Raw genomic sequence first — 12,845 nt, 5'->3', positions numbered from 1 at the left:
CCTCATATCTGTAGTGCTATTTATCCATGTAGATTGTTTTGGTGTGAGTTGCTGATGGATTGGAGATGTTTGCTTGGGTTGTGATTTCTGAAAAGAGACAATAGTGTTGAGTTTTTTTAAATGGCATTTTTTTGGTGCTTGAGCACCACAAGCCAATTACCATCTAGATCCATTATATTGGAGAGAAGGCATCTCTACAGCTGATAGCTCAAAAACCTGACAACTCACATGAAAACAATCTAGATGGATAAATAGCACTAGAGGTAAGAGGGAAAATTTGTATTCTTGAATTCGGGTGAACTGTCCCTTTAAGACAGCCAGAAGCTAGGCCATGAACACATCTTCAAATCTAAATGTGGAGCACACACATATTCATAAATTATTAATGTGGTTTCTTTTGGCAGAAGATAAACAAGGTGGACCTTCTGTTCAGTATCACCGTATATATATATATATATATATATGTATATATATATATATGTGTGTGTGTGTATATATGTACATGATTAAAGCAAGTATTATACCTAATGGCTTAATAAAGAAAAAAACAGGACTCAGAAGACTAACATGTTCTGAAATTAAAAAAAAAAAATCAGTCTCAGACAGAATTAATTGGAACTGAAATATCAGTCAAAATTTGTGTCAAATACATTTTATTTTCAACCGTACCAACGTGACTTGCTTTCAACAATCATCATCCTGCTACTCATAAACCGTGATCAACACTAAGCCACAATCCATAATCCATAAAATTGTTTGACAATGACCCTACAGATGGCTTATGATTGTATTATAGTGACAAATTACTACACAAACAATGAGGGTAATCTTAGAAGTTTTTTTTAAAACCGTTTTAAACGACAGATTGACATTTTCTTGCACTTTGTCTGTTATGAATTGGGCATTTTCTCACAGTTGGAATTTTAAGGCTTTTAGGCCGTTCCTGTGTTAGTGTTATTACAGATTGTGGCTGTGGTAGTTATACAAGAACATTCTGACAATCTTTAACTGTGACTCCTCATTAGCACCAAGTGCTGATTGTCTCATATCTCAAGTAAGATACACATTTCACCTCCATTTATCATTACACATTCATGGATGTACCAAAATACTATAGAATGATATAAATACTGATATAATGCTTTGAAATAACAAGTAAACCAATGCACATACAAACACTCAAACACATCAATCAAAACTTGTGTAACTTATATATTTCAAACGAAGTGCTGCTGATCTTTCAGCATGATACATTTCAATGATGGCAAAGTGCAAAGACGGCAAAATCAGTAATGCACCAAAAAGCAGCATCTAATAAACATATTCACTGTGTGTCTGTGACAAAGCAGCTCCAACATGGCCATGTGGCTATAAAGGGGAAAATGCTTCTCTGTTGACTGAGTTGTGCAGTGAGTTCTGCTTTAAAGCCCCAATGTTTGCACTCGTGTACTGACTGGTGTGCTGACTGGATTAAGAAAAGCTTCATATAACATCTGATCAAGACAAAAGGCAACTACACGTAACATTTCTTAAGAAAATACTTCTCCTTTTCTTCCATTTATTGATAAAGGCCTCTTATTCAAACTTTAATTTGACTAGAAATTGTTGTCCACACCTCGATCATGACAGCTGTCTTATTATGAAGACATTGGCACAACATAGAAGGCAACAACATTGGCTTGAAAAATGATTGCACTGAGCTACCATCAATTATGTGCTGAATGGCAGGAAATACCAACACTGTTAATCAATGCATGCAACTTCCACAAATGCTGTAGATAAAGGAGGAGGAGTTAGCCAGAGCAGACTTGTTCACTATCAAATATACAGCAGGTTATCCTTCGCTCCTCGTGATTATCACGTGTGCAGTCATTATGAAATCTCCTTGGCCAGCTCAACATTCTCCTTGGTGATCATGCTGGGTTCTCCTTTCTGCATCAGGTTGTCTCCCTCCATCCCAGTCGCACTGGCAGGCATGGCTGGCTGCTCCTCCAGTTGCTCCAGTTCTTCCAGTATGGTCTGAACACGACGTACTCCATCCCGTCTTGCCTGCCGCACATCTGCGCGACCCTCTGGGTCAACCGAGTCCAGCGCTAAGAGCTCTTTGGTCAGCAGCTCCTCCAGTAACAAGTATCGCTTATCATTCTTCTTTCCGTCAAAACATTTCACCTCCTGCTCCAGTTTAGCGACCCGCTCGACTATCTGCTGCACCTTTGCCAAACCAGGGTGGACTGGGCACTGAGCAGCATGTTCAGCCTCTACCTTTACAGGCGGGACCTCGGGAGGTGGAGGAGTCATGTCCTGAGCCTCTGGTTTTGGAGGTATTTGAACTGTGATATCCGCAGTATGTTGTTGTGGTTGCTCTTGTTTCTGGGGCTGCGGGAACTGGGGCTGCGTCAACTGTTGCGGCGACTGCATTAACTGTTCAAGATGCTGAGGATGTGGAGATGTGGGAGTTGGTGCCTGCTGGAACTGCTGTGGTGGAGGCTGCTGGAACTGCTGCAGCGAAGGTTGCTGGAACTGCTGCGGTGAAGGTTGCTGGAACTGCTGCGGTGGAGGTTGCTGGAACTGCTGCGGCGGAGGTTGCTGGAACTGCTGTGGCGGAGGCTGCTGGAACTGCTGTGGCGGAGGCTGCTGGAACTGTTGAGGTTGCTGGAACTGCTGAGGTTGCTGAGGAAGAGGTTGTTGGAACTGTTGAGGTGGAGGCTGTTGGAACTGTTGAGGCTGTTGAGGCTTTTGGACATCAGCTTCTATGGGCGACAGCGGGGGGAGATGCGTGTTCTCAGGTTTCTGCTGAGTGCTTTGTTGCTCCTGCTCAATTTTCTGGGGCATGTCTCTTGTGAGGACGTGTTGCTGAGCCTTGAAAGTTAAAAAGATGTCATTAGGATCTGTCACAATCTAGGTCAACACATACTGGCACGAAAATCAAAGATTTTTAAACATCAAGAAGTGAAAACACAGTACCTGTGGTCTTTCTCCCAGGACCTGCGTTATAATAGGTGACTGGCTTCTGATATGAGGCGGGAGGTGGATAGAATCGCGATGCTGGGGGAGCAGAATCGGAGAAGCCCTTTCCCGGGGAGACTGCATTGCTGCAGAGTAGCCAGGCCATTCATCTGTCTGGATGCGATGGAAGGGCTGCTGGTGCTCTGAGTAGGGGACGCGCTGAGAGTAGACCGAGGGATTTAACTGAGCCTGTGTTTGTGTTTGGCCTCCTCCGCCCTCATGGATCACCGGGATGGGGATGTAACCTGCTTGAAGACTAGTGCTGCTGGGCCGTGGAGGTTGGTGATGTGGGACAGTGTAAACCTTGGAAAATACAGTAAATTGAAACAGTGAAAATTCAGTATTTGGTCATTTATTTTCATTTAAAATCTAACTTACAATGGATGAGAGCAACCCATCTGGGTATCTGCTACTGCATCATGCCACTCTAATTTGACTGGCGTCATTACAAGTTCTGAGTTCTTTACCAGCTTAAACGCTTAAAATACGAAAAACATATTGCTGTTTAGCTTTTAGGAGCCAAAATCTTATGACAACAACAACGATTGGTGTTGTCACAGAAAAAATTAAAAATAGGAGTCCTTTCAGTCTGCCTCCATCAGAGTAGACAACCTGGCATATACAACTATTAAATCTTCAGACAATGCATTTCAGAAGTCTGTCACTTTTTTTGAAATTAAAGACACTTTATTTTGCTGTTTTGGTAGTGTTGAACCAGACTCCATTCTAAAAGCTGGTGTTTTATACAATAGCAACATATTTTTCATCATAAAAACCTAAGTTACACCACCATTAAGACTCGTCTCCTGCCTTCACTTTGATCTACAGACACAATTGGCACACATATCATTTACTCAGGAACATCATTAGCTGACTTGTGATAGAGTCAGACACACGCAGACTGGCTGCTTTGACACTGCTTGTTTTCACTGAAAGGGAAGCACGGTCGTGGGACGTGACAACCGGCTGCTCTCATCCATACTTGCTTCATAAATGCATTTCTGCATGTGAATTATACAACACTGTGGCATGCGCATTTGTATATTTTCTTCTTTATCACTGAAGTCTAACCTCTGATGTTTGAGAAACAGGTGAGCTGGCCTTTCCAGGCTCAGTGGAGCAGCTTTCTGAAGGTCCGTGTAAAGGCGATCTCGGCCTGCAGTGGAGCACTGGCGTGGGAGAAGGTGTCCGTCCGTCTGTGCGGATATTCTGTGCGGTGCTTGGCTGGATGTAGGAATAACATGGATGCTGTTGCTGCCTCAGTTCTGCGCCCTCGTGGAAGACTGGGATAGGAACATAACCTGGGCGAAGGATGGGGTGCTTCATCTCCCTAACAAAAGTCTTCTGCAGCTCCTGAGGACTTGGTTCTGGTGGTATGTTGGGTCCATTCGCTGACACCTCTCTGACCTGAAACACAGCCAATTGGATACATATACAATTTAAAATGTTAAAAAGACATTAATTACATATTCACAACGATGAATATCAAGAACTAAATAAAACTACTCAAAGCACTTAGAAGAACTTATGATTAACAACTTTTAGGCAACACTGATGATGGTTCCCTTACGAAAGTTTAAGTTAAGCAATCTAACTACAAAAATAGTTTAGACATTATTTGTGAGTAAAATGATGTCATTTACAGTAACAACTACAACCATTATGATTACTAAACCTCAAGTGATTATTTGTCATTATTAAATATTTTGCCAAGTGATTGGCCAGTAAGACCAAGCTATTATTGCTTACAGTACAAGAACTAACATCACTCTCATGAATTGTATTAAGGTTGTCAAAAGTATCAAAGTATCAATACCTTTTCATTACCACATGTTTAAAAACAAAATACTAATATTTCATAGTATCGAAACTACTGTAACTGACAAAAATGGTTGAAGTGCTCATTCGAGTCTGCAGTTCAGTTCAGTGTTTGTTTTCATGCCTGAAATTTGGTTTGCAGCAGCAAAGCCAGACAGTGTTCAGGGACTTTTTCTGTGCCAGTACAGCTTGCAGGTTGTTAATCTTAAGAAAAAGAAGAAAAAAACTATTATGCGTGTCTAAAACATTTTTTTCTTCTGATGGGGTGTCAATAAGGGCATCCAGCATGCTTTTCTATCCTTTTCTATACTAGTATTGCATCAAAGTTTAAAATTATGGTATCGTGACAAGTGTTAAATTGTTCAGGTACGAACTCCTCCAGTAGGAGATTTACATTTAAATTAAGGACATTCAAAACTCTGTATGAATGAGACTTCAGAAATTCATCATTCTTATCTGAGTATGTTCAGCTAACCAAATGCTTTTCAAAATCCTAAAGGTATTTTTAATAGGAAAGTGTTGTCAGTCCTTAGATAATTGCAGAGGTTAAAATGTGACATTTCCACAGCGGGATGCCAAAAGTATCACCTCTTTGAGTATTTGATACATGAAATTAACTGCTGATTACTGCACACTTTAGCACATTTACATTCAGGCATTTGCTGTGTTTGTGTTTGGTGTTTTTGTTCCACAACCAGATTGACATCATTCACCTGGCTGGATTCCCTGACTTGTCATATTCGCAATAGTTTGGCACACCCTCTAAACTAACATGTCATTGGCTGTCGTACAGCAAGAGAACTCTGTTTGCTCTGTTGTTTGACAGACTTCACAGAGAAGAAACAGCCAACATTACCCAATTATTTTTTCATGAATTACAGACTGAATTTCCTGCTTGTGTCAATCTCCTTTCAACACACCTGTTCTGGTCTAGTTTTATTAAAAAGAACATAAATAATCCCAGGAAGCTGTATGTTTGTATGCATAAACTACATAAACTACTAATAATCACACTAAAAGTAAGTATTGAATGAGGACTTACTATTGCAGGACATAAAGTTATGATATTACAGAAAATAAAATGTTTAGAAAACGATTGATATATCAGTCTACAGATAGTATCTGCCCCATATTGACCTATTACAGCTATATTGGTCCATATCAGTATCGTCATATGAATTGTCCTATATGCACCTTGAAATGCATTGCAACTTAATTTTTCTTAACTCATGTTTAATATATACATATGTTTTGCTCTATTTGTGTGTTGTTTTATGAGGTAATTATAATTATTAAAAATAACAGTTACAGTTTACAGTTTAAGTGCCCTGATATTATTTTGGACAATACTGTTTATTCTTAAACTGTAAAATATCCATTACATATCTGCGTCACAAGTTTTAACCACTTTTGAGAGGTTGTTGTAAAAAAAATTAATATATTCTTTATCCTGGACATTACATATTGATAACAGAATTATTTTCCTGCCTAATATTGGTATCAGCATCAGTAGGGCTGTGTTATATGCCTTACCAATAATATCTTGATATTTTTAGGCTATGCCATGATATACGATATATATCTCAATATACACATTTTCTCTAAAATAGCACACCATAAATTAGGGCTAGGCGAAATGGACCAAATCAAATATCACAATATTTCTGACCAAATACCTCATTATTGATATTGCAACAACAGGGAGGGAGAGGATGACTATTGGTGCTTTCATAAGATAGTAACAGGATAAGATTTTTGATGAATAATCATCAGTAATGTGCAAATAATGCGTCAATGGGCAAACACTAATAATAGAACAGCTAGAACAGTCTGATAAGGTCAGAAAACTACATCAGTTTACTGTAACGCAGCCCTTAAAACCAGCAAAAGACAAGCGATATTCCATATCACAATATAATGATATCCAAAATCTAAGACAACATCTAGTGTCATATCACATATACAGATGTAATATTGATACATCCCCTCAGCCCCAAAAATCCAGTATGGGTTGGGCCCTAAAAATTTTTTCAGGAAGCACATTCTTGACCCTGTCATTACGATTGGCTAAAAAAAGTCATATTGCAATTATTTTGACTACAATTGTGATTGTGGTATGCGATATGATTAATGGAAATGCTCAGTTTTGCATCACAATTATCATATGCACCAAAAAAAAAAGATTAAAATCACAATCATGTGATATTTATTTGGGTCTGTACCAAACAATCATGTTTTATTTTATCTGGAGAACAAGATTTTTAGGCCAGGTCATCCATGCAGCACTACTGTACCTCATTATAGTACTGTTTTCACAAAACATTATTCCTTGCAATTGCGATTAATCGTGCAGCCCTAATCATTACACTCCTAAATGTCAATCAATGAGAAAAATGTTGCAAATTTCCATTAGCTGAGGTAGGTAAGGTGTTTTTTGATTATTCAAACAGTGTAATAAGTGACTAGGCACCTGCCAGTGACAGTTATGGAGGGGTGCAAGCAACAGGTCTACTGACAGTTCAGCACTCTGTCAATGATATATATGAAAAGTGACCAAAGCTCAACCTCCAGTCACTTAAAACAAATACAGAAGCCCATAGTGCAAAAAGTGCATTAATATGTCAACCAGTGGCATTTCCCCCTCTAAGACAAAAGTTATGAGATAGCTGTGAACGACCCTTTGCCCTCTGCCATTTCGGTATGGGACACTGCACACTGCCAGCACCATTGCACCAATTTTATCCCCTGACAGCTGTGTCTTTCTAGCAGATTCTTTGGGACACTAACTTTGGACAACAGCGTCTATCTCTGAGACGACAGATTACCAACTGGCAGCAGCCTGTGGAGCTCACTTCAGCCCACGGGTTTTCTCTGCAGCCCTGCATGTTTTCACAACATGTATTAAACACAGCTGAATATGATATGCAGGGTAGCCAGCGCCTCTGCCATACAGTACACTCCACACAGGCCAAAGTGAACCGGACCGGCCTCAATCCTTGTAAGGGAAAAAGTTTAATATGAGCTGGACGTCGCAGCGTTTTCCACCATGAAAGAAGAAGCGTTAACAGAATACTGGAAGCTGGTCATAGGTAGCCTTTTATATACTGCAGGGTGAGTCATCGAGTAATAATAGAGTTAGATCATGACACGGGAACATAACGGGGTTGATCACCCGTTATAATAGGCTTATGAGCTGTCTGTGAGGGGGAGGTGACGGTGCCAAACAAGGCCTACAGTCAACAAGATTAATATATAACAGTGATGTAGCGCAACGCTTCTGCCGTACCGAACCAGCACGCGCACTATACCCGACGCAGCTCGATTTGAAAAAAAAAAAAAGACCGTTAAAGAGTTCTACAGCCGTTAGCCGTTAACACTGTCAAACCAACTTTACGCCGTCGCTCCGTTACCTTTTTCGTGTCGTGTCTCGGGTCATTCCAGGTTGTCGTGCGGTTATTGTGATCCACAAAGAAGGGCCATCCAGTCTGAGGGTCAATTTTTACTTCCCATCCGAGGGGGAGAGGGTCGTTGTCATTGTTGGCCATTGTCAGTATCGGCGACTGCGTCTTCATGCCGTTCATGTTGCTGGCTGTCGAGTACTGAAACATTTTATACAGGCGACGGACGCTTTAAAGATTCCTTGAAGTGACGTGGAAAAGTGGGCTGGAAGTTTCTCGAAATAGCGGGGTTAATGTCGGGGGCGGACAGCGCTGGATACGGTGGCATGGGTTCCCAAACCTGTTATGTCGCAGACCCCCCCAACATAGACACGTAGTAGACCACCGATCTGCATCACATTTTTCCCCCAGGGAGCCTCAGTCAGGATGATTTTTTTTTTTATTTATTTGTTTATTTATTTATTTATTTTTTGCTGCAGCTGTGGTGAAAGCCCTCATCACATCAGTTATATCCTCTCATGCTGGCTGGGAGATCTTCACTCTGATATTCATGGGAGTCCTGGAGCAAAAAAAAAAAAAAAGTAAACTCAACAAAAACATAAACGCAACATTTTTGTTTCCCCTCCCATTTTGCACGAGTTGAAGTGAAAAAGATTTCTACCCTGAACACAAAAGGTTTATTTCTCTAGAATTTTGTTCAGGAGTTGTTAAATTTGGTGAACACTTTTCATATGTCAAGATAATCCGTTCACCTGACAGGTGTTTGTTCCTTAGAGGGATAGTTCACCCCAAAAATGAAAATGAACATTCAGTCATTATCTGCTCATCCTCATGCCAATCAATTTTTTTCAGTCCTCGAAACACTGCTGGAGTTTCACAGGAAAACAGTTGCAGAATCTCCAAACAAGTTAAGTGAATGGTGACCAGTTTTCAAATGGAAAAAGCAACCAAAAACCAAATATAAAATGCCCCCATACTGCTCCTCTAGTATAGTCCAAGTCTCCTAAAGCCCCAACATGCCATTCATCTGTGCGTGCACACCGTCACACCACACACATCCAGACCAGACGGTGTGGCTCTAAGCTAAGGATCTACAGTTAAGATTTTTGCTAAAAATTGTGTAAATGACGTCTTTCAAGACTTCTTGACGTGTCAAGGTTTCACCCTTCACTTACATTGTTTGGGAGATTATGCAGCGCTGTTTTCCTGTGACGCTCCAACAGTCCTCTGTCAACTAAAAAACTAAACCCGACATTCAATCAGCATGAGGATGAGTAGATAATGCATGAATTTTCATTTATGGGTGAACTATTTCTTTAAAAATTACAATTTTATCTTGGAGAAATACATTTATTAGGCACTGAACTATGGGTTTTTTCAGGGCTAAAACTTGGTGTCTCACTAGATTAAATGATAATAGTTCAATGGTGTGTTATCTTTTTTCAAGATAAAACTGCATATCTCAGCATGCCCTTTTATTGTGACCAGTCTAATGCACATTTGTGCAATAATCACACTGTTTAATCAGCACCTCTATATGCCACATTTGTCAGGCGGATGGATTATTTTTGCAAAGAAGAGCTCACTGAAATGGATTTATAACAAATGTGTGAACACAGTAAGAGAGAAATAAACCTTTTCTGTGCATGAAAAAACATTTTTCCAAGGGTCCATAACTCCTCTTTCCAAGCGATTTTGAAAATCCAGATTTGAAAATATAAAATGTAAGTTAGTTTGGAATTTTAATAAGAAATACTGCGATAGCAAACAAAACCAGAGATTTTCTAAGATTTAACATGTAAACCAGATGCTTTCAAGATTCACAGACAGTACTAAAGGAAAATGTGTTTTGCAATAATGAAAGTGATACTATTTTCAGGTAAATATATTGAATATTGCAATACGAAAAATGTCTCAATACCATACCAGACTGTAATACCAATATTACATGGTTTATTACTTTTTATTTCATTTTTAAAAGGACTGCTGCCAACTGTTACATTGTTTTTGCCATGTCAATGTGCATATATACTTCAAGCATTTGTTGTCAAAGACAATTCATGCCAACTTTTTTGCACATGCTTAGGACATGGAAGGCTACTTTTATTTTATTTTATTAACAAAGGAAAGAGGAGGCATTTTAAGTTGAAAGGGGAAAAAAAAATACAAACAAAAATGTACACATTGAATTTATTATTTTTGGATTATTATTATTGGATTCATTATTCAATAAAGGACTTTTTTTTTCTTATTTTACTTTTATTATTATAACAATAAATATTGTATCATGGACTTTTTATCATGGTATTATTGTATTATGACATACTATTTGTCAATTTTTTGTAGGTATGCCTATGTATAAAATTATTTGGTTAGATATATAATATTTCCTTAAGGCCCTGACTGGTTTAACTGATAATTTAGAAAAAGGAAACATATTTTTTATGATATGAAAGATACTGATTGTAGATTACATGCTTACTTTTTATTTTATGTGGGAGATACTACTCCCACAAATGGAAAGGGGCTAAGAAGAAGCCACACATACAATTCAAAATAGAAATCAGACACTATATTTAAACATTAGATGGCCTGAAGAAGAGTAAAGCAGTTAAAACAATATAATTTGTAAAGCTTTAAATATTTTTCATCAGTGCATCTCTATATACCCCATATTTTTTTTTCCCCTGTGTCCTGTTTTTTCTTTTTTGTTTTGTTTGTTTTGTTAAATTGAATAGGCCTGCATGTATTGTGTTTGAAGACAACCGTGTGGGTTTAACATGATGCAATAAAGGGGGAAAAGGATTCCTGGAGACGCCTCAGTCCCTGGACTGCAGCTCGACAACAATTTTCTGTGTATTAGACAAGGGAATCCCAAGCTTTTTCACAATAAAAGGTTCCCCAAATAGATGTACTCAGACTCCCACATGAGAAATCTTGTCCAAGGAAACTCAGTCTGGGTTTGCTTTGATTTGGTACACAATTACGTAACTGTGGTGGTGTGATGCAGTGTGGGCACAGTGATACCTCTGATGACAGATCTTCCTTAATCGCAGGATTACTCCAATTCAGCCTCATACTATGAGGGAAATACTAGAAAATCTCAAAAAACTCACCCTCACTTGGCTGGAGACTGTCTGAAAACCACCACATGGATTTGGACAGATGCTCAAACACAATTTGGACATTGCAGTTGAAAACAGTGACAAGATTGACAATAACAAAACCTTTATTAGATAGACTGTGAAGCTACTTCCTGTTACAGGGGTGTTTGTAAGTGTGACCCGCATCAACATTATCTTTCAAAATTCCCACATAAGTCAGTTCCATAAACATTTTTCAATAGGAATATTACAGGGATTTTTTATCTGTTATTATATTGTAACAATACAAATGAATCATAAAACAGACAGATTAATGTAGCCCTGTCTTGAATCCCAGCGTGTGTGTACAAGTGACACACAAATTTCTGATTGTGAGAAAGATCCAGTCAGCCCTACATTGTTCAGTCGTATGTGCTAAAATAATTGATGCCTTTAGTCAGTGGAGTCATTTAGACAGTGATAAATCACACTGACAAATGGTTATTAGATTCTTCATTCAGTGATGATGTGTTTCCAGAATATTTCATGACATGTTTCCTGAATATTTGCATCCTAGGACCAGAGGGCATCTCTGTCTATCTACACTGCATGGAATGGACATGTATCTGGTAACCACACACCACCCGTCCTGCTTTGACCCCTCTCTCAAATGGCTTCTAATAGAGTACAGACCCTGGTGTTGCTCAACACACAATTGGAACCAATAAACCTTGATGGAAAAGCAAACTTCGGTATTTTTGAAAGAAATGTTGAGGTTATTGTGACACAGGGGAAATCATTCTTATTGGTCCTTTAATAAAATTACTACAAAGTAAAAGCACCTGCCAAAAACTCTTGAATTCAGCATATGGGGGAGAAAAAAAAGAAAATTTCCTGTCTTTGGCGCCCCCCACTGCTAATATCAAAACTACATTGTGGCAGGTAGTAATGCATGTTTTCATGAGCATCACACCAGTTTATTTTTTGAGAATAAATTTTCCACATACACTTTTATATACAATGTGTATGAGCTAATCATAAATGTATTTATCATCTTTCCCCTCTTCCCTGTTCTCTCCTCTAGTTTATCTGTTGTTCTTTCATTTCCTTTAGCTGACACTAATTGATGGTGGAAAGTGACGAGAGGAAAGAGAAAAGTGGAATGTCCATTTTCCATTCTAGATTTATTAATTTATCTAGAGTGGTGCTTGGTGCCCATCAGTTACAGATACAATAAAAATATGCATTTTTTCCATTTCGAATTGTTGCCAAAAAACATACTAACTATAAGAAGGTGTTTGGCTTATTTATTTTTAGAGTAATACAGTTTGTCGATGTCTTATTAAAAACGTATACTCACACACTAGATTCCAGAAAGGTCTCCAGGGTTCCAGTCAGTTCCCGTGAGCCGTCGTACACCGGTGCTTACAACAAACGTACCCTGATTTTGCACTTCAAAATAAAAGTCTCACGCAAATTATGTCCGTACATTAACTACGGCATGTTTGGACTTTTGCAGTTTTTTATTAACAAGTCACCT

The 12,845-nt window shown here is 38.8% G+C and overlaps 1 protein-coding gene across 1 annotated transcript; it reads right to left on the bottom strand.

Moving 5' to 3' along the window:
- Positions 1–636: 636 nt before the first annotated feature.
- bag3 (BCL2 associated athanogene 3) lies at positions 637–8,452 on the bottom strand. The gene is made up of 4 exons (XM_084736086.1): positions 8,235–8,452; positions 4,078–4,413; positions 2,965–3,309; positions 637–2,859 (listed from the first exon to the last, which is right to left on the bottom strand). The coding sequence occupies exons 1-4, from the start codon at positions 8,430–8,432 to the stop codon at positions 1,873–1,875; spliced, it is 1,866 nt and encodes a 621-aa protein (XP_084592212.1). The 5' UTR covers positions 8,433–8,452; the 3' UTR covers positions 637–1,872.
- Positions 8,453–12,845: the final 4,393 nt, after the last annotated feature.

Source organism: Lutjanus erythropterus, chromosome 14 (genome assembly GCF_056507025.1).
Source record: "Lutjanus erythropterus isolate fLutEry1 chromosome 14, fLutEry1.hap2, whole genome shotgun sequence".
In the NCBI taxonomy this organism is placed as follows: Eukaryota; Metazoa; Chordata; class Actinopteri; order Lutjaniformes; family Lutjanidae; genus Lutjanus; species Lutjanus erythropterus.
This window is presented reverse-complemented; position numbering and strand designations above follow the sequence as displayed.